General features: G+C 44.4%; 1 protein-coding gene across 1 annotated transcript; it reads right to left on the minus strand.

The window, feature by feature from the left end:
- Positions 1–1676: 1676 nt before the first annotated feature.
- Positions 1677–17654, minus strand: LOC146788881 (uncharacterized). Its single transcript, XM_085630475.1, has 11 exons — positions 17627–17654; positions 14984–15142; positions 12291–13754; positions 11648–11740; positions 11241–11345; positions 10493–10602; positions 9660–9854; positions 6768–6930; positions 5332–5497; positions 4631–4725; positions 1677–3865 (listed from the first exon to the last, which is right to left on the minus strand). The coding sequence occupies exons 2-11, from the start codon at positions 15129–15131 to the stop codon at positions 3780–3782; spliced, it is 2625 nt and encodes an 874-aa protein (XP_085486601.1). The 5' UTR covers positions 15132–15142; positions 17627–17654; the 3' UTR covers positions 1677–3779.
- Between the last annotated feature and the right edge of the window lie 5641 nt (positions 17655–23295).

Below are 23295 nucleotides of genomic sequence, written 5' to 3' on the forward strand. Positions count from 1 at the left end.
TCTGAGTGATTCAAGGGTATGTGTGAGTGATTCATGGGTATGTGTGAGTGAATCAGGGGTATGTGTGAGTGAATCATGGGTATGTCTGAGTGATTCAGGGGTATGTGTGAGTGTTTCAGGGGTATGTGTGAGTGATTCAGGGGTATGAGTGAGTGATTCAGGGGGATGTGTGAGTGATTCAGAGGTATGAGTGAGTGACTCAGGGGTATGTCCAAGTGATTCAGGGATATGTCTGAGTAATTCAAGGGTATATGTGAGTGATTCATGGGTATGTGTGAGTGTTTCAGGGGTATGTCTGAGTGATTCAGGGGTATGTGTGAGTGATTCAGGGGGATGTGTGAGTGATTGAGAGGTATGAGTGAGTGACTCAGGGGTATGTCCAAGTGATTCAGGGATATGTCTGAGTAATTCAAGGGTATATGTGAGTGATTCAGGGGTATGTCCGAGTGATTCAGGGGTATGTGTGAGTGATTCAGGGGTATGTGTGAGTGGTTCAGCGGTATGTCTGAGTGATTCAGGGATATGTCTGAGTGATTCAAGGGTATATGTGAGTGATTCAGGGGTATATCCAAGTGATTCAGGGATATGTCTGTGTAATCCAAGTGTATATGTGAGTGATTCAGGGGTATGTCCGAATGATTCAGGGGTATGTGTGAGTGGTCCAGGGGTATGTCCAAGTGATTCAGGGATATGTCTGAGTGTTTCAGGGGTATGTCTGAGTGATTCAGGGGTATGTGTGAGTGATTTAGGGGTATGTATGAGTGATTCAGAGGTATGTGTGAGTGATTCAGGGGTATGTGTGAGTGATTCAGAGGTATGTGTGAGTGGTTCAGGGGTATGTCCAAGTGATTCAGGGATATGTCTGAGTGATTCAAGGATATATGTGAGTGATTCAGGGGTATGTGTGAGTGTTTCAGGGGTTTGTCCAAGTGATTCAGGGATATGGCTGAGTGATTCAAGGGTATATGTGAGTGATTCAGGGGTATGTCCGAGTGATTCAGGGGTATGTGTGAGTGCTTCAGGGGTATGTGTGAGTGATTCAGGGGTATGTGTGAGTGATTTAGGGGTATGTGTGAGTCATTCAGAGGTATGTGTGAGTGATTCAGGGGTATGTGTGATTGATTCAGGGGTATGTGTGAGTGATTCAGGGGTATGTGTGAGTGATTCAGGGGTATGTCTGGGTGAGTCAGGGGTATGTCTGAGTGATTCGGGGGTATGACTGAGCCATCTCCATGTTCCTTCTCATTGGATCACACAAAGTGTAAGCTGAGTTAGATAAACTTCGATATTCCAAAGCTTTAAGGGAGCCCGGGTGGCCCTTCTTGCCCTTATTTTAACCTCTCTCAGTGCCCAGCATCAGACCCTGGGAGCCGGAGAGGTCCTTTTTTAGTCACCTCCCTGGTGACAAGGATGCCCTTATCTGCTATGCGTTTCCCGAGGCCTGATCCGGAGTGCCTGTGCTGTATGTAAGTGTCAGGGGTCTCAGCCTGTGGGGAGGGTTGGGTCTATCCGCTTGGATTCCAATACTGCCTTCGGTCCTGAGAGGCATGTTTGTTTTCATAGATAAACCTGGACTGGACGTAGCATTGATGCACCACACTCAGAAACTCAGATATTCCTGTTTTTACAGCTTTATTGACAAAACAAGACACACAGCATATGGATGAAGAGTGATTTGAAAAGATATGGACAACAAAATTATATTAAGAAACACACATAATCACATAAATTAAATAGTTTAAAACAGTACCATTGAAAGTGATTCACTAGAAAAACAGTTCCATGAAAACATTAAATAGTGTAAAAAGTTGGACAATAAATTATTTGTTCCACTGCAGTAGCATTGCCACATTGATAGGCCCTCCATGTACATCTTAAAACATCTTTCTTCGTCTCTGTGGGTTCTTCACATTTATAATTCACAGTACTATCTATACTCAGTGCTCCTAAGGGGGGGCTACACAGAGTGGACCCTACACAGAGTGGAAGGACACAGTCTGTCTGTCCCCCATGCCCAACAGATGCTTTCTGCTCTCTCCAATCGGTCGTGGTGAGAGAAGGGGTAAAAACCGCAGCCATTTTTGATTTAAAACATCCTGTCCCTTTAAGGCAAATGTCCGTGTGAGAGCGAAAAGGTAGATCTGGCACTATCAAGACGCAGACACATCATAGCGGCAAAGTCCGCACGAGAGGTGTGATCGCACACTCAAATACATTTCTATTATTTCTTTCCATTAGTACGATTTAGTTCAAGAGACAGACGTTTTAATAAATATTCAAAAACGTTGAGCTAGAATATATAAAAAACATAAGGTCACCCTCTCAAGTGGACCTCCATGGTAACCCTTCCATTCAGTGGAGTCAATACATAAGAGCTTGAGCTCAGCCTGTGTAGCCGACTCTACAAATATTGTGCCCGGTGGGTCCACCAAGAGAGTCCATAGAAACTGAGTCCTTCATGTACCAAAATAAATAGAATTCATCATTGATGCCTGCATCAGATTTGAACCATAATAAATGATTATAAATAACATTATTATTATAGGATCATACATTATAAAATATTTCACATTCTGTACAAAATGTCCGAGTCTGGTACCGCTCATGGATTGGGGGAGCCTTGTCCAGAAGCCATCGTCAACAACACTGCCGGTAATCACCCTGAGAACCAGGAAGGTTGCAAGACGTGATCCACCCATGTGAGTAGGATATGGCCTCTTTGGTGACATGCAATTGATGGACATTGGAACGGATATCTCATGCCAGCGCATGAGGAGGCGTGTGCATGCCCCAGGCTCTAGCAGAGTTTGAAACTTGTAGGAAGAGTTCTACCACCAGTCACCACCTCTGGCCGAGAATAATTGATCCGGTGTGAGTTGAACCCAAGGTTTAACCAGTGTGTGGATTGAAGAAAATGTAACACCACCAGGCCATCAATTGATCTACTGTTGGATCACTCCTTACCTCTTGTACAAAAGATTTAACTGTCTACAACCTCAGGCCGAACCACAACAAGGCGCCCCTGGTTATTAGTGTGAGGGCACAGAACTAAATGAGCATTAAGACGTTTGTATCTCAAGATACACCACAGCCAAGGGATTGCAGCCGTGGACATACAGCGCTTCGATTCCCATAAAGGAATGAGTTGTGTCTGCTGAACGAGAATTATGAAAGAGGTCTGTTTGTCAAAGGTGAGACAAACGGAGACGTATCCTGAGATTTCAATATTCACTGGAAAGTTGAGAGTCGGACAGCCATTCAAATTACTTTGAATGCAGTCTGCAACTACTGGTATAGGCTCTCAGGTGCAACACCCACATCACCGAATGGCATTTAAGTGAGACAGGAGAGGGGGGTGGTGTGTGGACTGAGCACATTGATGTGCTACTAGATTTGCAGACCATGGAGACTGGTATTCAGGTCAATAAACCGGATGTGTGACAATAACCATTGATAATAACCAGTTCTGCATTAATGACTTGGTGAAAGCTAAGTACAAGTAAATGTATTTACAAAAATATACTTTTTTCTAAATGTTTTCAGAAATTTCAAACACTGTTGCCCCTAGTCACACAGTTACTGGAAATCCTTCCCCATTAGGCCTTATTATACGGAGACATATATCCCTTTAAATGACAGCCAGGCAATAAGGTTCAGATATGGTTATTTCAAAACTGGAAACTGGAAAACGAAATTGGCTTAGGTTGAGAACTGATTCTGTTGGTGTGGTTGTTTGGAAACGACTGGCTTATCGAGGTTCAATGCACGTCCACTCATCCTCATGCCAGCGCGTTCTTCACCCGCTCAAATGTCTGCATGACGCGGGCAGTGGGCACGCAGCCCTCCCTAACAATGGTCAGGATGCCTGTGAAGAAAGAAGCACAATGTCAGCAGATAAAAACCACAAAACACCAACCAATGGAGAAAAGTGACCTGGTTGGGAAAGGGTGGATATCACCCTTGAAGGATGTGAAAGGTCACTCAATCAACAGCCCTGTCTTCTTCCTTCTTGCAGAGAAGAGAAGAGCCTTTTTATGGTGAGAGGTGGGATCATAACTAGATCTGTGCAAAACTAAAATGACTCTGGCAAAATGTGTGCAATTTTGCACAACTACAGAGACACTGGTTCATGCACAAAATGAATATCTTGTCAGTGACAGTTTCTGCTAGAACCAGTCTCCTGCCAATACCTCACATTAATTTTCACAGAAAAAGTTTCACGAGATACGGGCATCTCCCATTTCACACAATTCAGATAATTTTACATAACTTTTTTGAAATTTGCAAAACAAATTACATGATTTTGCACACACCTATTCAAAAGAAGGATGTGGTAAATTCTCATGCTGCATGCATTCTCTAAAAAGGCTGAAAAGCGCCATCTGGAGCTGGAAACTACACATTTGAATAACCCATTAATGCTGAAAGCCTTAAATCTTATTGCTGAAGATAGCATATCTCCATGAGTCCCTCATTCTTTCATTCTTGTGTTTGATTAAAACTCTCTTTGCAGAGGGACAGAGGCATGTCACCAGCTTAGAAATCCCAGTCTGGTGATGGGCATCCTGAGCCAAATTAGAGTCTGGGGGAACAGTAATGGGATAGAATTAAGCACCAGCACTAGACTCACCTTCGTCTATCTTCAGGCAGTTCACCACAGTGGAGCCCACCAACTCGTTGGAGTCCCCATCGCACAGCACTCCCTCCAACTTGTGACTCAAACGCCTGTCGCAAAGATGGAGAGAAACACAGACCTCTTTATGAGCTCTTGTAATAGGAATTGACAAAGAACATCTACCAGCTCTGATCATCAACATGATGAGGACAGCCTACAATGAGCCCAACAAATGTAACTGCACCCAAATGCATTAAAAGTGGATCACAATCAGGGTAATTTAGAGAATAAAAGCCATGTGTGAGTAAACATTCGCCGGTGGCCCTGCACAAACTCCAATCCACCAGGGTGGACTGGTCTCTTCATGGAACAGAGAAATATAATAAATATCCAGAGGATGTCTATCATTAGATGGGGAGTATTAAAGAACTTTTTACAATGTCATTACCCAGTTATCTAGGAATACATGCATTCTACAATACAGATGTGCTTCAACACTGCAGTTTATTACAAACTAGATAAAAAATCGGTTCATATCAGATAAAGTTTACACTCTGCTCTGTTATTCACATGTCAGTCAGTAGAATAATCAATTCTCATTATATCCATTCCCTACCCAACTCCTCCATGGCTCTTACCTCATCTCTCAGCAAGTAACCACCCACAGCCTATCCCACACTCTGCTTTTAGCACCTCTGTCTTGAACTTATACTTACGAGGTAACCATGTCATGGTGGGTGCTGTCACTCTCCCCGCTTGGGTTGGCTGAGGTGATTGCCAGGGGGCCAGTCATGTCCGTAAGGTGTGCACAGATACTATGGTCTGGCACTCGGATCATAATGGAGTCCTTAGTGCCCACAATGTCATATGCCAGTCCGACCCCTGAAAAGAGAGAAAAGAAAAGCATCTTTTAGCAGCAGTTCAGACTCAAGTGAATGAGTGGTCAGTGGTTGACTAACTATATTTATATAGAGCACTCCGCACCGAGCTTGCCTCTAGGCTCTGGTGAGAGCGGATCATAGAGCTGGATTGGTCATGATCAAGACTTTTATCAGCCAGCTGAGATGTGGGCCTGAGAAGCCATGTGGGTGTGTGAGCCGTGGTCTACAGATCAGACTAGACAAGGGCCGGGAGACACCATGGGCCACTGAGCAAGGAATACAAGAGCAGGATGAGAGGAGGGAGTGTGCGCTAGTCTTCATGGATAGATTGGTCATGGTATGTGGAAGTAAGAGCCAGGTGGAATGAGGGTCTCTTGCCAAACACCAGGGGGTTTATCGGCTGTGGTTTAAGGACGCAGGAGTTCAGTGAGGCATGGGTTTATCAATAACATGAGCGTTTATGGACCATGACTTAGAAATTCAAGTGCCAGGTGAAATGATGTGCTGTAGAAACCTTGGGGGTGCACTAGAGTCGGGTCCAGCAATGCATGGGCTAGTTTGAAATGAGGACCCGTAATGGCCATGAGGTGGGTGGATGGAACCGAGATTAAGATTATAGGAGGAAGAGGATATGAATATGTCCCATTAGAGTGGGGTGCATTACCATTGAAATAGGGGGGCAGGAGCTAAGAGAGAAGCACTTCTGTGGACAATTTGAGAGGTTACAGAATGTGGACAAGTTTTTGGTGTGCTAAATGAGATGATGGTCTGGGAAATCCAAGTGATGGTATGCTCCATATTCTATGGATTCAGGAGTCAGCTGAGATGAGGATCTGTACACAAGATGGGGTGCATTAGACTACGGTATGGTGAATCTGGCAGTGGGGGAAGAGCACATAAAGTGATGGATGGAATGCCTGGAAGGTAAGGAGTTCCCAAGAGCATTGTGCTTCAAGAAACATGAGCTAGGTATGCTACAATCATATCAGAGGAGTCTTTATTTGGGAGCTTGAATCACGGTTTACAAACGGGGTTAAATGAGAAGAGGTTCTCTAGACACCATGATGGTGTATGACAGTAGTGAGCGCATAACTACATGAGATCAATAGTTGGGATAGCAAAGCACATTGTGTATGGAAATGGAGCAGTAATTGGTCCTGAAATATGCACCACCCAGTTCTATTTCACGACTCCACCCCTAAGCCGCAAGTCGCTAGAGTAGGAAATCCATACAGAGCTTCCTCTAAGAAGATGGCAGAGATGATACTCACCCAATCTCTTGAGCCACTCTCCTTTCTGAACGATGCAGCTGATGCCCCCAGGGTAGACATTCTCCATGAATTCCCACAGGAGAGGGCTAAATGGAGGCTTAACGTTCCGCAGCTGGCCGAGGTGGGAGATGCAAATACAGATGGGCTTCTCCAAGGGTCGGTCCTAAAGCAGACAAGAGATAAGCAGAGGGGGTGTTTAGATGGATGAGCATGAGGAGAGGGACCGCTCCGCTGCTGAAGCATCAGAGCACATGACCTGGGAAGGGATCCTGCGGCAACAGTGACACTTGATCAATAGTACAAACTTCTTCTGAAATGCTACAGTCCCTGGTTTGTAAACGGTACACAAAGTAGTGACTAGCCAAGGAAAAGCTCATTCATACCAATTAAGGAGTGGACTAAAATCTATAAAAATCAAACACTAGAGTTAAAATACATTGACAGTACCCTTAGCTGAGCCACTGAGAATTAGTGTGTGGTTTATATTGATCTAAGTGTCTCTAGATGCTGATGACCATAATAGATCATTGAAGGATTGGATGATGATGAGCATAAGAGATCACTGGATGCTGATTACCACAAGAAATAACTGGAGGGGACATCATCTAGAATATGACAAGGACAGGTGCACTTTGGGTTGCCCTCTGCCATGCACACATCCTTGCACCATAGTGCACGAGTGTCCGTGTGAAGCTCAGCATAGTTTTTTAAAATATTTCTGGGTACTCTTTCTCTACAAAACACTTTGCTTAAACATAGTTAAAAATGTTTCCAACCTTGTATGTGTGATGTACAGTACAGCACACATGCTAAGTTTGAAGAGAAAAACATTTCTCCAAGTTTATGTTTGCCTCGGGAGGCATACATCTTTGGCACAAAGCCCTGTCTACAAATCTTAGTAGATATGCCTTGCATCGAAATCCACGGGTGATTGCATTGGATTGCCCGTGTGCCACCTATGGGACACACCCTTTGATGCAGAGTAGTGCAAATCAGCGCATCGTGCTACTTTGTATTACTTTATGCCTATTTATCAGTGCAAAACTTGTTTTGTGCTGGAAATTAAATCCTAAATCAACACTTTGCACCACTTTGCACCACGTTTGGTTTACTACAATGGCGCAAAGTGTGCATAAATCCGGCCCATGGTTCTGATGCTCCTGAGAGCTGGAAGCAGTGAGTTCTTCAATAAAGATGGCAACAGCAATAGACTCTGGGGTTAAAGGCAAATGTATATTAGTATTATGGCCGGAAAAATGCTACATACCTGTTTTTATTTATTCAATGTAATGAAATTTAGTTTAATTTGAAGTTAGGATTTGGGTTGGTATGAAATTCATTAAATAAAATATAATTTCCATTCATTGATGCTAAAGTTAAGACTAATTTATTTTACTATACAGCAATCTGAATTAATTTAATGTAATTTAATTTAATGTACTTTAATCCAGGGTTACAGTTAGTATTCATTTTAGTTCATGTACTTTTATTTGATTTAGTATTCATTTTATTTCATGTAATTTACTTTGATTTGGTTTAAATTTTATTTTATTTGCCTTTAATATTATTATTGCAACACAAAAATAATTAAATTAGACTTCATTTATTTGAATTTTCTATTGGTATGACTACTAAATTAAGTTAAATTAGAGGTAGTGTGAATGTACTTGAAAATTATAACATTTAATGTAATTTATTTCAATTCAATTGAACTAAGGATAACAGTTAGAACTGCAGTTCAAATAAGAATAGTTTTTTTCATTTATTTACTTTGTTGTAATTCAGAATAATTTAGAATCAGTGTTAGGGGCAATATTAGTTACATTTTGTACAAATAAATTTCATTGAGTTCATAGAGTTAGCTGTAGGATTGACTTAGGGTTAGGGATGAGGGGGTGAAGTGATGGTTGGGGATAATTATCTAGTTGAAGTAAAGGTCATTACAATATTAGGAAGAGGGGATCAAAGTAAAGGCAATAGGAAGTTATTGTGATGGAGTAATGGTATGGGGCAATAATAGTTGAAATATTGACACATAGCTCCCTGGCGGTGAGCATAAACTAGTCAAGGAAGATCTGGCTAATACTGATTATCTAGGCAAGAGGGTTATGTATGGGAGAACACTGAGGAAGTGACTCTCATACAGAAGTGAGAAATGGGAAAGAGACTATCTTCACATAAGATAGCAAGCAAGCTGAATGCAAAGAACCCCATAGAGTCCTTACATTGGAAGATCAACCGAAGTCCCAAAATGTAATCTATGAAATATTCACAAAGGACTAAGAAGGCGTGGCTTCAGAGGATTTCTGCACTCGGCTGGGTATGACCTCGGTGTCGCATGTGGTACTCTAGTACACCCTCATCAATGCTTTCAGTCAGGAAAGGCTCAGATTCATCCCGATCGATAATGTCCTGATACAAATCAGAGACTGAAGACTATTGAAGGAGGTCCCAGTCACATGGAGGACAAGGAGCCTCCACAAATCAGCATTGGTCATGGTGAACACTGAACCTCTCATTGAAACATGGAACAGAACCAGGATAATGTGGGGGGGAATCAATCAATGCAATAAGGAGACTCCACTGTAGTACCAGGAGACTCTTGAGGAAACATCATACAAAGAAAAGTGGAAGCTGGACTGAGAGCATGCCCTCCCTCTCAAACTCATGACATAATGAGAAGCCCATCTGGAAAGGATGAGGCGTATCCTGGCATCTCATGCTGCTAGATGTACCACGGGGAGAAAACAAACAATGGAACCCAGAAATCACCAAGCAAATCACTTTGCCTACAAAGAGCGCTCATGAACCTATCAATGACAAAGTCAATAGGATTCTCTTTCGTACAGTTTATGGGAACTTAACACTCTGTGAGCTGTGGCGCATGCCTACCTTGATGGTGTAAATCTTCTGGATGGCCTCTGGGTGTTTGCAGGAGGCTGCCAGGGCATACACTGTGTCAGTGGGGACCCCACACACACCACCATCATCTAGCAGGGCGGCGATGGTCCTGAGACTGCTGGTGCGGCGGGAATCAGGACATACGCAGGAGCTGGACACTTCGACTTTCTCCTTGGGCTTCATTTCCTAAAAGGATGCAGAGCAGAGACAGACTGAAGCAGCGTCTTCCACGTCTCTCATTGCAAGATACACACACATCCCTGGAGTACAATCCCTCGGGTGGGCTCTGCCAGGTACAGACAGTGGAGCAGTACACCGTCCCAGGGTGGGCTCTGTCAGAGGCACTGCCTGCTAAGAATGGAGAAAGTGTGAGTGTAGGCAGCTGCCTCTGGGTGGATTAGGTCAGAGAGATATGAGTAGTACTATCCCTCTGGTGGGCTCTCTCGGGTACAGACAGTGGAGTATGGCAGCATCCCTGTGTGGGCTCTCTCAGGTACAGACGGGGGAAGACACCACCTCTGGGTGGGCTCTCTCGGGTACAGACAGTGGGGAAGGGCACTATTCCTGGGTTGGATCTGTCAAGTATAGACACTGGAGTAGGGCACCGTTCCAGGGTGAGCTCTGTCAGGTAAAGACATTGAGGATGGGCTCTGTCAAGTAGAATGTGGGGTCACGCACTGTCCCTCAGGTGGACTCAATAAGGTATCGAGAGTAGAGCAGGGCACTGCCCTTTGGTGGGCGTTCTGAGGGATATAGAGGGGCTGTGGTACTTCCTTGGGTGGAGGGGGACTCTACCATGCCAGATATGTTCATCCTCACTTTACCTTGACTAGAGGAGGTCCCATGGGAATAAGGTCCTTGCTGAAGAGGCAGTTTCCGAGGGATGCCGCTGACCCATAGACGCAGATGGAGCTGACGATGGCCAACACTGCAACTGGAGGAACAAAGAGAGGCAAAGTCAGGCAAACTCAACCGAGACTCACATTTAGAACAAAGTACAGAACCCATCACATATACCATGAGCACGTACATCACAGTAAGTCATGAGTACATCACTGTGGGTCACGAATACACAAGAGCTTGAAGGCCTGAGTTGATACACAAGCAGGCAATGCCTACTTTCAGCTGGACATGTGATGAGACATTTAGAGTAGCAGCTTTGTCCTATAAGGCCACATGGCCTCATCCTGATTCACCATTCATCTGCTAAACGCCCGTAGTACTGAGGCAGCTTTTGCCACATCTGAGATGCTCCTGACAGTGCATCACACAATGGGCATTTCAGAGGCAATGTTCTGACATTGAACCTCCGTGTTTTCCTTCAGTCCAGTTTACCTCTGGGAGGAACCATTACTGATGCAAGCATGAAGGGAATTCTAATGCAGTCACTTGCTTTGTGTATAATGACATTTCTAAGTTTCCAGTTCTGCAGAAACACACAGGAGCCTTGATAATTGAAGTTGGCCTTGGTGATGGACTAGATACTCAGTTGACCCCAGAGCTGCCTCTAACAATGGCCACCGAGAGCAACCCGAAGCCCTGGGCATGTCCATTCCATTATTGACCACTTACTCTCGAGCGGAAGGGGCAGTCGTTCCAAGGTGAAGAGCAGGAAGCAGGTGATGGCGGCTTCCATCAGCAGGGCCAGCAGGAAGAAGACCACGTTGGCGTAGGCGACTATGGAATGAGAAGAAGTAGAGGGCTTTAGGGACCAAAATCAACAGACATCAGAGGCTGGCTGGTGCTGCAGTGACTTTCTTTCCTCATTAAAGGGGGGTGCACCACAAGTGATGAGCATGGACCACAGAGGGTTATAGGTGGATAGCTGGAATGTGACCGGCACCATTATATGGATCCATTCAATCGTACAGATCAATCCAAACTCACTAAGGTTGAAGGACCATCCATCTCCTGGGGCTGCTGGTCCTTCAGTGTGCACTGAAGAGATGGACCATCAACTACCACCTAAGCAGACTTACCCAAAACCATGAGGAAGGCGTTGACGATGAGGAAGGCGATGGCACCAAGGGTGAATTCACCATGACTGGCAATGTCGATATTCAACAAGGGACCTGGGAGGGGGAAAGACAGAGAACAGGGCGTTAACTCACAGTCAACAGCACGTGAATTGGGGCATGTCATCATCTTCCTTCAAAACCAGACTTAAACTAATATGAGACACTTCACAGTACTTCTGTATTTAACATCTTAAATATCATGTCACGGTTTCAGTTTTTCAGTTATTTCTCTTGTTACAGTAGAGTACGTTGTGCCACATACATGTATGTATTGCTGCGCTGCAATACTATTTCTCACCACCTTGTAGAGCCTTGAATTATTTGATGATTTAATAAACATACCCCTATTAATATGTCTAGTGCCAACCACTTTCTAGTAAATTTTTTAGCAATATGCTATCAAAGGCATATTTGGTCTTTGTTTGATGAAAACTCTGAGATACTGTTTGATGCCTTGGTTTGCTCACTAAGCGTGTGACTATGGGGCCTGCCTGCATCTGTATGATTTTAATAAAATGACAACCATGCCCTCACAGACACTAAAACAGGCTTCGTTTGTACATACATTTTTAAACGTGAATTAGAACAACAAAGAAATATTTACCTGCGAACCGTAGCCAGGTCCAGGTGGCCCACACCACAGCATAGCAGAAGGGCAGGACCGCCCCAAATCTTCGACCTCTCTGGACCACAATCCTGGAGACGTACAACTGGAAGAGAGCGCCTGGGATCAGCATCCAAGGGATGGAGAGGTGGGCTCTGGTGGGGTCACTGAGGCTGCCCTGGATGGCAGACAAGGAGGCCAATCCGTTGCAGATGAAGAACAGAGCATCAGGGAGCTGGCTGCCGGTGCTGTGGTCTTCAAGGTCACCGTCTTTAGATCTGCCGGTCACACGCCTCAGACACAGAAGCAATGTCTGAAATGTCGCTGATGACATCACTTGGTTGCCAAGAGGGATCAGAGCTTTATCCGCAATAGAGTTAATGAGGCTGGCGAAGGTGGCGTAGAGGGAGATAGCTGTGTAGAGGCTGCAGGCCACCGCGAAGAAGACACGGGAGCCAAGGAGGGGGATCTGTTGGATGGTGGAGACAGTGAGGAGGAGGAAGCCGGCATTCTGAAGCACCTCCAGAAGGTCCCTATTGAAGGACATGACAAAGAGGATGCAAGCGGTGACCAGGAAGAACCAGCTCCCCACCATGCCCGATCGGCTCCCGCCCACATCGTCCGTCGAGAGGAAAACGGTCAGTGTGAACTCTTCCCAGGATATCACCAGCCAGAACAGGCTGTGGAGGCCAAACTTGGTGGTGTTGTAGACGTCATCACGCAGATAACTGTAGTAGCTCGCGCAGAGCTGGGAGAAGGCACTGATGCTGACCCATATGGCACCAATGTAGAAGGTCTTCATGTACCCAGAGCCGTAAAAGGCAAAGATTAAAGCGGCCACAGTGTCCGCGATGTTTCCCAGCGCCATGGGCTCTGCGTACTTCGAATTCTTCTTCTTCTCCTCCCCGATGCTGCCAGAAGTCTTGCTGTTGGGGGTGCCTAGAAGTAAGACGCTGAACAGCGAATTGCCGAAGCCAGGTAGGACATACCTCTGTGTTAGACCCTTCAGGAGCAGAGCAGTGGCTCCATAGAACCCTAGCAGGACAATGAGAAGCTCAAAGACCCCAGACACGACTAGCGCCCACTGACCGAAGAGCCCAACGGCCTCGAAGACCAACGTGATGGTGATGGCACCGAAGACGAAGGGCATGATGTAGTTGACAGTGGCTGAGCAGAAGGAGAGGATGAAGGCGATGACTGTATATGCCACCAGCCCAGCCACTGCACTCTCAGTGACTGGGAGAGGAGAGGCGGCCATGATGGATTGGTCAATGGAATTGTTTGTATCCTGTGTGCTGTTGACGACGGAGGGGTAGGCTCCTAGGACGATGCGGGTGGCCCCATAGCTGCTCCAGAGGGCAGCGAAGGAGACAAAGGCGGTGCTTCCCAGGTGATCATACTTCCGGAAGCAGAGAATGCCTGCAACAAGTTGTGTCAGTCCTCCAATCAGGATCAGATGAACTCCTGCAAAGCAGAAATCGAAAGACATTAAATACAATTTTCATTTACGGGACCTCCTGGCATGCACAGTGAGCGTGTCTATGTCTGTGTGTGTGTCTCTGACGCTGTGCCTGTCCGTCTCTGTGTAGTGTGTGTTTCTGCCAGACTTTTTGCATTTCTGTCTATGTCTTTGTATTTATTTGTGTTCGTGCATTGGTATGCACAGTGTGCCTGTATATGTGCCTGTTAGTCTTTCTGTGTTTGTCTCTGTGTTAGTCTGAGGTTATATGTGTGTGTGTGTTTGGTTCTGTGTGTTGTGTGTGTGTGTGTGTGCGTGTGTGTTTGTGAGTTGTGTATGTGTGTATTTGGATCTTTGTGCGTACATGGGTGAAAATGTTTGTGTGCACACAAATGCCCTTAAACCTCGTAACCATTGGTAACATCCACAGTACCCTTTTTAATATTTGACTACTTGTTTATAGTTTTTGTTAATCGGGAAGAATGCACACACCTGCAAAAGATGGCTTTGCAGGGAAAATACCGACACAAACAATTAACAGCGAACATACACCAGAGGATACAATAGATCACGCCCTGATTTTAAAACAATGCAGCCAACTCTAATCCCATCAGTGCCAAACCCAATGAGAGAGGATCCGAACCAGGCTTTTAGATGTCTCTTTGAAAGAGAGAGACCTGTGGTGGCCTCAAGACTGGGGGACGAGGGATCCAACCCAAGACAGCAGCAACTGAAGGTTCAAGGATGACAAACCCAGGGACCTCCAGTCCAGGCTGCTCTTCACCCCTCAGCCCTGTGCTGCCACCACAGATCCAGATCATTGCAGCCAATCAGGGTGAAGTCCCAGCATGCACTGCCAGGCGGGCCTGACAAATGCTCATGACCACTACAGGAGCTTGAAGATGCGGCCAATGTAGGTCTTTCAAGCGCCCCTAGGACTCTGACAGCTGCAAGAAGAACAGTCGAAAAGGAAGCTGTGGGTTCAGACAACCAACCAGGACTGAGCTTCCAGAGTCAACCCTGGAAACAGCCTCAACTTAAACAAACCAAAGTAAGAAGACCAGAGGTGGTGCCCAGGGTCTTGGAGACATTACGGCGAGCTGCTTCTTACAACCACCCCCCCGTATGCTCACCTCCCTGGATGCTCACTTTCCCTTAGGTGCTCACTTTGACCTCCAGGGTCTTGCAATTATTACCCAGCCCTCCCTGTTACTACAGCCAGCCCCATGCTCACCTGCAAGGATGTTCTCCACCCCTTCAGCGTTCACCTTGGTGTGGAACGAAGCGAAGTTCTGTAGGGCCACCAGGAAAGCGCTGATGACGTTGGCGAGGAAGCCCATGACGGAGGGTTCACTGTAGTACACAGAGGCGAAGCCTTCCATGGTGAGGGCACCTAGTGGACCAAGAAGGAAAGATACGGTGAGAAATGGTGGAAGGTGAGATGGGGCAGGAAGTGAGGCAATGAAAGACGAGGGCAGGAGGCGGGATGGCCACAGAAAGAAGGTGAGAGTAGGAATGGGCAGGAAGTGAGATCACTACCATGCAGGAAGTGAGGTGTGGAGGAAAGCTGGGGTTAGATCTGAAGGTGAAGTGAGAATGGATCAGGAACTAAGATGGAGAAAGGACAAGAAGGTAGACCTGTAAAGGGCCTACATTAAGTTTGGTGTAGGGATAGATGGCAGGATGTGATTAGAAAAGGATGTGAGGAAAGAGCCGGAGGTAGATCTGGATAATACTGAGTGGTGAGATAGTGTAGAGACAGGAGATGTGCCAAGGAAAAGGGGGGTGAGATGGGTGAAGGACTGGATGTCAGATGAGGGAAAGGCCCAAGGTAAGATGGACCCTACGCAAGGCCTCCCGTGTGTGTGTGTGTGTGTGTGTGTGTCTGTGATGGATGACAAGATGCTGATCCTGGGAAAGGAAAACAATGAAGACGGGGATTTTGAATCTCTGGGTCTGGTTGGACGTTTAGAGTCAACTGACAGGAGCAACAGCCAGATATTGGAAAACATTATATGTAAGGCTTTCAGTTTTTCGTTTTTACTGATTTTTACAGATAAATACAGACAGAAAACAATGTGTTTCCTGTCTGTATTTCTTTTTAAAAGCGGAAAAATACTGAAAATGGTGCTTCTTTTGAGAAACTTCATGCTGACTTTCATGAATTCCAGACAACAGCTGAGCAGACAGACAGCAAGGAGAGATAAAAAACAGGATGAAATGTCCTCAAATACAGGCAGATGCTAACACATACGTGTAGCATAACACTAAAGTGTACCTGTGAGTGTAGTCTTTTAATACAAGTGGCTGCTTGATTTGCTGAAACATGACAGGCGGCCATGTATGAGTGCACATCCAAGAGAAAAATAATTGTGAAAATATCCCATTTGACAGCTCCATTTATTCTCAAAACACACAATAAATTTGGATAAATACCAATGAGTTGGCCAAAAAATGAATAAGTATAAATACCGACAGAAATGTTAACAAAATAAATACTATAATACCGGGAGTCCAATTTATAAGTTAGTATAGCATGTGTTTATTTTAGTAAAATAGGAAGATCTTGGCTAACACAGACCTAAAATGCCAAGAGATAAGACAATACTGTAGGTAAAGTACATACTGTGATTAGTAATTATGTATTTTGTTCTCTTCCTGTGGCAGGTTTGGTAAAGACTGAGTCAATGGATTCATCGACTGCTGTCACCAATAGTGCAGTTTTAAATGCACTCTGTCTTTCATCCTTCTGAGGTGGATAAAATGAGAGTCATTGAGTTTGATGATAACAATATTGGGTAGACTGAGCCATCAACTGTGCGTCATCAGAGTATCCTAAGCCCCCGAGGAGGTCTGTGCTATAAACAATACAAGACCGCGGGAAGAGCGCTTGAGCTGGCACAGAATGTGTGGTTAATGGGAGTGCGTTATTCTAAGTTGTGCAAGCTGAAAAGAGCTAGGTTTCAGCACCGTCCTTTACGCCACCTCTTCTGCAGGTCCACGTGTGTGTGTCTAGCGGCATTTCCTGCACCCTTAATTTGCAAGCTGGTTTAAGCCCCCCTGAGCTGTTCGAGGGGGTCTCGAGGAGGAATGAGGGTTTAGCGTTAGCGCCGCCCTCAGGACAGCTTAGTGCAGGAGTTTAACACTTCACGCCTGCAGGGACTGACTGTTCACACCGCCCCTCTACTAACACCCCCCCCCCACACACACACACACCACACACCCTAGGACAGCAGTGCACAGAGGCGCAGGCACACAACTGTGCATGAAGACAGCAGTGCACGGAGGGGCAGGAAGAAGATGGTGGTGCATACGGGACAGGACAGTCCACAAAGTGACTCTGCCTATTGTGACCACAGGACAGCCCTGGATAGTGGGACAGGCACACAGTGCAAAATGGACAGGAATGCTACAGCGATGCACTGCGCACACCATGAGAGTAGTCTAGAGAGTAGGGGCTCGCCTGGGACAGAGTGCCCATCAGTGCGTTATTTGAAAAAAAACATAAGGGCAGGGCCAAGGTAATTTTGGGGAAGCCGCCGTGGCGGGTGCCACCCTTGCCCAGGCCGCTCTGCTGAACCCCAGTGTCTGCTCTACTTGCTGACAGCCCACTCACACACGAGGGGCATGCTGGACTGTCTGTTCCAGGTAAACGTACGGGTTAATAATGGAAGGGGCTCGCTGGCTTTATTATTTCAAAATGATGGCACTGCTGCCTCCTGTGGCGGCTCGGATGTCGGCGGTGTCCTCTGTCCGTGCCGTGTGCCTTCTTTCTTAAGGACACTTATGGGGACTCTCTCTCTGCTGTGTCCCTGTTGTCCCTTGTAGATGCTCGGATGTCGGGGCTGTGCCTCAGCTGTCTCTGACGGGAGCTTACCTTAGGTCTGTACCAGCAGACAGCAGGTGTCCCTCTTCCTCACCCTGTGCTCTTGGGCAGGTTTTATACCGTCACGTACCTGAAGGTGAGCCGGGAATTACCGGATCTCCTCACTCCTCTGTCAGGCCATCCTGCCCTCCTTCCGCCCTGCAGCACCCCACGCCCTGTCCCACGCGATTGGCACCGGAGCTCGAGCCTATTTTTAGCATTTCAAAGGCACAGAAAACAGAGCTTTCTTCCTTCTCAGATACTAGCGCTTCAGAGGGGGCACCTGTCGCCCATCACACCGCATCCCAGTGTCCGCAGCAGTGGTCGAAGTGGGCGGGATCGGCAGGGTACGGCGTGCCCCTACTTCTTTTAATGAAAAGAATCCGTTCCCCTACTTTTTCTTTTCAAAACTGTGCCCCAGGACGGCAGAAATAGAGAAGGCCTTCAGATAAGGCTCTGCTTTCGTGGCCGTTCGGGGACGGGCGGGACTGGCAGAGAAGGAAAAACACTCTGTCTCCTTCCTGCCTAGAGAAGACAATATCCACTCCTGCTCTGCGCTGGCAGCTGCCCCCCTCCAGCCCCCCCCCCCCTTCCTCTTATCCCCTCTCTTTCTGTCGAGCACCCCTTCATCACTTACTGAAAACCGCGACTTGAAGAAACTTCCTTCTTTCATTTATTTGCCTCCCTGTGAAATGGATCCCAAAAAGAAGAAAAACTTTTAACGGAAATGCCCTCTTTTTCTCACATTTTACTATTCCAAAGTGCAGCCTCGGGACGGAGAGAAATAAAAGGTTTAAAATATGGAAAATAAATACATAACTAAAGAACGCAAGAGAGAGTGGTGGCAAAGTGGCCAGATTGATTTTATTCACCCCCAAACACATCAGTCTCACTTTTGAGTTTGCCAGTGAAGCGCTACTTTTGTTTTCTCGTCTTTCTTTGAAAAACATTGTTTCCCCGGGTGGGGAAGCGCACCATTCCTGGAGGCGCTGCAGTACCTGGTTGATGGGTGGATTGGAAAACAAAATGTGTACCACGGGTCTGTGTTTATAGAAGTGGTCTTTTAAAACCAGACTGCTTACGTTTTGTATGATATGAGCAATGGACATTGAGAGGGGTCGTTTCTGGGCCCTGTAGTCATGTCCTCATCTTTTCAGGTAAAATCACTCACTGATTTCTTTTTTTTTTTATGTTTGAAAAGCTTTATTTCAGAAAAATATTAGTACAAAGATATCAGCAACAGTACAAATACAGTCCAATAGTATGAAAAAGCCAACATCATAAACAATGAGCAAAAGCATTTTATAGAGAGTTTTTAAGGGTAAAACAGGGGAAAGGGGAAAAAGGGAAGGGGGGAAAAAAAAAGAGAGAAGGAAAAAAGGAAATAATGCAATACCATATGAAAATACAATAACAAGGTTTAAAAGTAAATGCTGTAGGAGAAAACAATAATCAAAATAGCAAATACAAGAGCAAATATAACAAGAAATAAATCCTGTAGTGAAATTGCAAGCAAATAAGATGTAAATTCCTCAAGGCGGGTCAAAATTTTCTGCATTGGTGCATGATAGTTTCTTACGGGCCATCCGGTCCAGATAAGAAGTAAGAGGTAACCAAAAGAGATCCCTATTGTGGGAGGGATTACAGGAGGAAGCAAACGCGGTATCAAGTCTGTGGAAGTGACATCAAGAATTCCACCAGCAGCGTATGGAGACTTTAGTGAGGGACTTCCAGTTGGAAGAAATATGTTGAAAGGCTAATGCAAGCATGAGGTCAAAAAGACCACGAGAGTGAGGGGGGAGAGCTAGCAGGTCTGATAAACTGCCGAGAAAAAGGATAGGTATAGAGTATTGAGAGGAAATATCAAAAATGCGAGAAATGTATAGCCAAACAGAGTCCCAAAAGTGAGAAACAGAGGGACATAAGAAGAAGAGATGAAAAAGGTTGGCATCGGGGGAAGAACATGTCCAGCAGAGAGAATCAGCAGAGGAGGAAAAACGGGCAAGAGAGAGTGGAGAAAGGTATAGTCTATGATACAGATAAAAGAGAGATTGAGTGAGAGAAGCAGAACGAGAAATTTTCAGAGACCTGGACCAGAGTTTAACCCACACGGCAACGGACCAAACACAACCCAAATCCGCCTCCCAGGAAAGCTCCAATTTAGATTTAGGCCGATCCGGGTTAGGAGCGGAAAATAATTTATAGATGAGAGAAGCCTTGGGGAGGATAGAGAGCACCTTAAGAAGAGGAGCGCTGGGAGCAGAAGAAGGGGAAGGAGGGAGAGAGTAGAAAACATCAAGAATAAGTGTCATTAGAGTGACAAACTTGTGCAAAAAAGAGCGAGGACAGTGAAAAGACCTCTGAAATTGAGGAAAGGAACTGGTCTGCAGTGACGTCAGCACTGACAGTGCAGACTTTCATTGATTTCTGGAGTCTTAATGAGCACTAACATTTGGGAAACGGAGGTCAGAGGTCAACTACACAAAGCGGTGATTTTTGTATGAGTATACTGATGTCTCCCGGGATGTTTGCTTCCTGGCTCCAGGTGAGGATTAAGTAAGGTTCACTTTCGCTTGCAACTTACCACCTAATAAAGAAGCATTGGCATTGCAAATACTGTTACATTTTGTACCTTAGTGTTATTTCAGCCTTTTAGCCGTCCAGATCTATGAGGGTGGCAGTGGGCCAGATGGTGGATGGGGAATGCATAGGTGGGCACATGCAGGTGAATCAGTGCATGTGAGTGAGCATGCATCTATGGATGGCCCTGACTGCCTGGTGAGTGAACAGTGGATAGAGAAATGAAGGTGAGTGGTAAAAGTTACGTGGTTAATGAGTGGTGTCTAATGAACAGAGGAGAGTGGGTAGTGCAGGGTGATGGAGGAATGGAGGTTTCAGGTGGACTGTAGTGTTGCTGGTGAGGAGGGTGACTTGTGAATGAAGAAGGGTATGAGGGGATAGTCAGTGGCAGGGTCTGACTGGCCATTCTGGCACTCGGTCATTCTCTCGCAGTGAGCTGCAGGGTAGGGGTAGTAGCGTTGCGAAACTCGAGGAGGAGGGGGGGCTGCAAAGTACATGGAGGGGGCGACCATGCTTGGACCCAACCAGGGGCCACCACCCGTGCACAGGGCCCCCTCCCACAGCACAGGCTGAGGAGGGGACTAATGTTACGCCACTGGCTAGGGGGCTGCTTTCAGTGTAGGGTGGGCTGCAGTGATCCAAACCCCGCCCCCCCATAGCCACATTCATGTCACTGCCTCCTGCAGGGTGGGGTAGGTGTGAAGGTTTTGGTGGGGCTGAGTCTGCTCTCGAGTTCGGTCCTGGTCAGTGGAGGAGGACACTGGGTGAATGGAGGGCGAAGGATAAAAGGAGGGTGAATGGTGGAGGGCGAAGTGTGAATGGAGGAAGCGAGAGGTGAATGAACAACTGTAAAGGGGCGACGACGGCAGTGCACGCAGTCGCAATGAATGACGAATGATGGAAGGGGATGGAGATGAGCTCACTCTCTCTGCCTCTGTCTCCTCTCTCTCTCTGCCTCTCTATTTTAGTTCATATACCAATTTCCTTTTACTATTGTTAGTAAAATTGCTATACATATTTTTAAATGTAATTTGTAATTTTAAGTGAGTCAGAATTTTTTTATTTAATTGTTAGTTGTAATTTATAGTGTTGCACTGCGTTGTCGGTTTTGCAGGGGGATGGAGTAGGAAGTTAATTAAGAAATATTTTTTTATTACATTAATGAATAATTTAGTGATTAATTATACAATTGATATTATTAATATAAATTGTGTAGTAGTGATGTATTTTAGTTTTTATTTTATGTGGAGATTGCTAGGTTTGCAGGGGTATAGGGTGAGAAGTTATTTACTTAATAATTAAATAACAATCAATTGTTAATTACTTGTTTAATTGATTATCAAGTGTGTCAATTGTGCTGTACTCATTTGATTTAGTTTTATTTTAGGTGTGGGCTTTTAGGATTGTCGGCGTATAGGTGGGAACGTAATTAAGTAGTCATTAAAAAGAAATGTATTAATATTTTTCTTAAATAGTAAATAATTATTAAAATGATTTGTAAAATAGTAGCAAATGAAAATGAAAATTGAAAATGATGATTTTCTAAATTGAGAATTAACGATTACATTGATTTTTAATTATGTAAATTGTTTATTTGCTCTTTTATCTTTTTAATAAATATATATGTGTGTGTGTAAACATATTTTTAATGTAAATTAATGAGGTTTATATAAAGAGTTCATTATCTTTTCTCAATTAATATGGTTATTCAAATATGTAATGTGTTTGAAGTGATGTGTGTTCCCTACCGTTGCTTAAACTGGAGTGGGAATAGTAAATATGACCCCTCCAAAGTCCAAAAATGTCCCAACTGTTGAACAGACTGGAGTGGGAATAGTACACTTTATCCCTCCGAAGTTCAAAACTTTCCCTACCATTGAGCTTTTTGGAGTGGGAATAGTAAATTTCACCCCTCAAAGTGCAAAGCTTTCCCTAATGTTGCACAGACTGGAGTGGGAATAGTAAATTTAACCCCTCCGAAGTCAAACGCTTTCCCTGCTATGGCATAGACTGGAGCAAGAACAGTAACTTTAACCTCTCTAAAGCCCAACACTTTCCTTAATGTTACGTAGACTGGAGTGAGAATATTAAATGCAACCCCTCCAAATCTAACGCTTTCCCAGCTGCTGCGTAGACTGGAGTGGGAATATTAAATCTAACCGGTCGGAAGGTCAGCTCTTTCCCTGCTGTTGCTCCGTTTGGTGTGGCAATAGTAAATCCATTGATTCGTAAACCCAACACTTTCTCTACAGTTGCACTGTTTGGAGTGGGAATAATTAATTGAGCCCGTCCGAAGTCCAACAGATTCTCTACTGTTGCTTAAACTGGAGTGGAAATCAATTATCTAGTATTCCCAACTCCAATACTTTTCCTATCTTTGCTTACATATTTCAAATTTTATATTATCGTTATACATTTTTAATTTGTATAATGCTTTTTGAAATTGTGTTTTTTTGTTTTTTCCTTTTTAATGTTACATTTATTTGGTAATTTATTTAATATTTTGTAATTGAACTGACAATAGTTTTTCACGTTTTATGTAAATATATATATATATAGATATATAAATAGTTATATATATATAGAGAGAGAGAGATAGACACACATAATTAGATTTAAACTACATATTTTTTTATAATTGCGTTACACTACATTTATAAGCATATATTTATATATAGTTTTAAGTATTATTGGACTTTATGCAATTTCTACATTTTATTAGTTTTATATAAAATATTTTAGATTTACTACTTTAGATTATGTATATATATTTTTTATAAACATTTTTGTTGTATGTTTTTGGACAATATGAATGCTAAACAATATTTTATTCTGATATTGCGTTACACTACATTTATAAGCATATATTTATATATAGTTTTAAGTATTATTGGACTTTATGCAATTTCTACATTTTATTAGTTTTATATAAAATATTTTAGATTTACTACTTTAGATTATGTATATATATTTTTTATAAACATTTTTGTTGTATGTTTTTGGACAATATGAATGCTAAACAATATTTTATTCTGATATTTTTATACTTAAACCATCCTAAGCAAAGGGACACAATATTTTGGTAAACTTTATTTTTGACA

The sequence above is a fragment of the Triturus cristatus genome, chromosome 10, assembly GCF_964204655.1.
Source record: "Triturus cristatus chromosome 10, aTriCri1.1, whole genome shotgun sequence".
In the NCBI taxonomy this organism is placed as follows: Eukaryota; Metazoa; Chordata; class Amphibia; order Caudata; family Salamandridae; genus Triturus; species Triturus cristatus.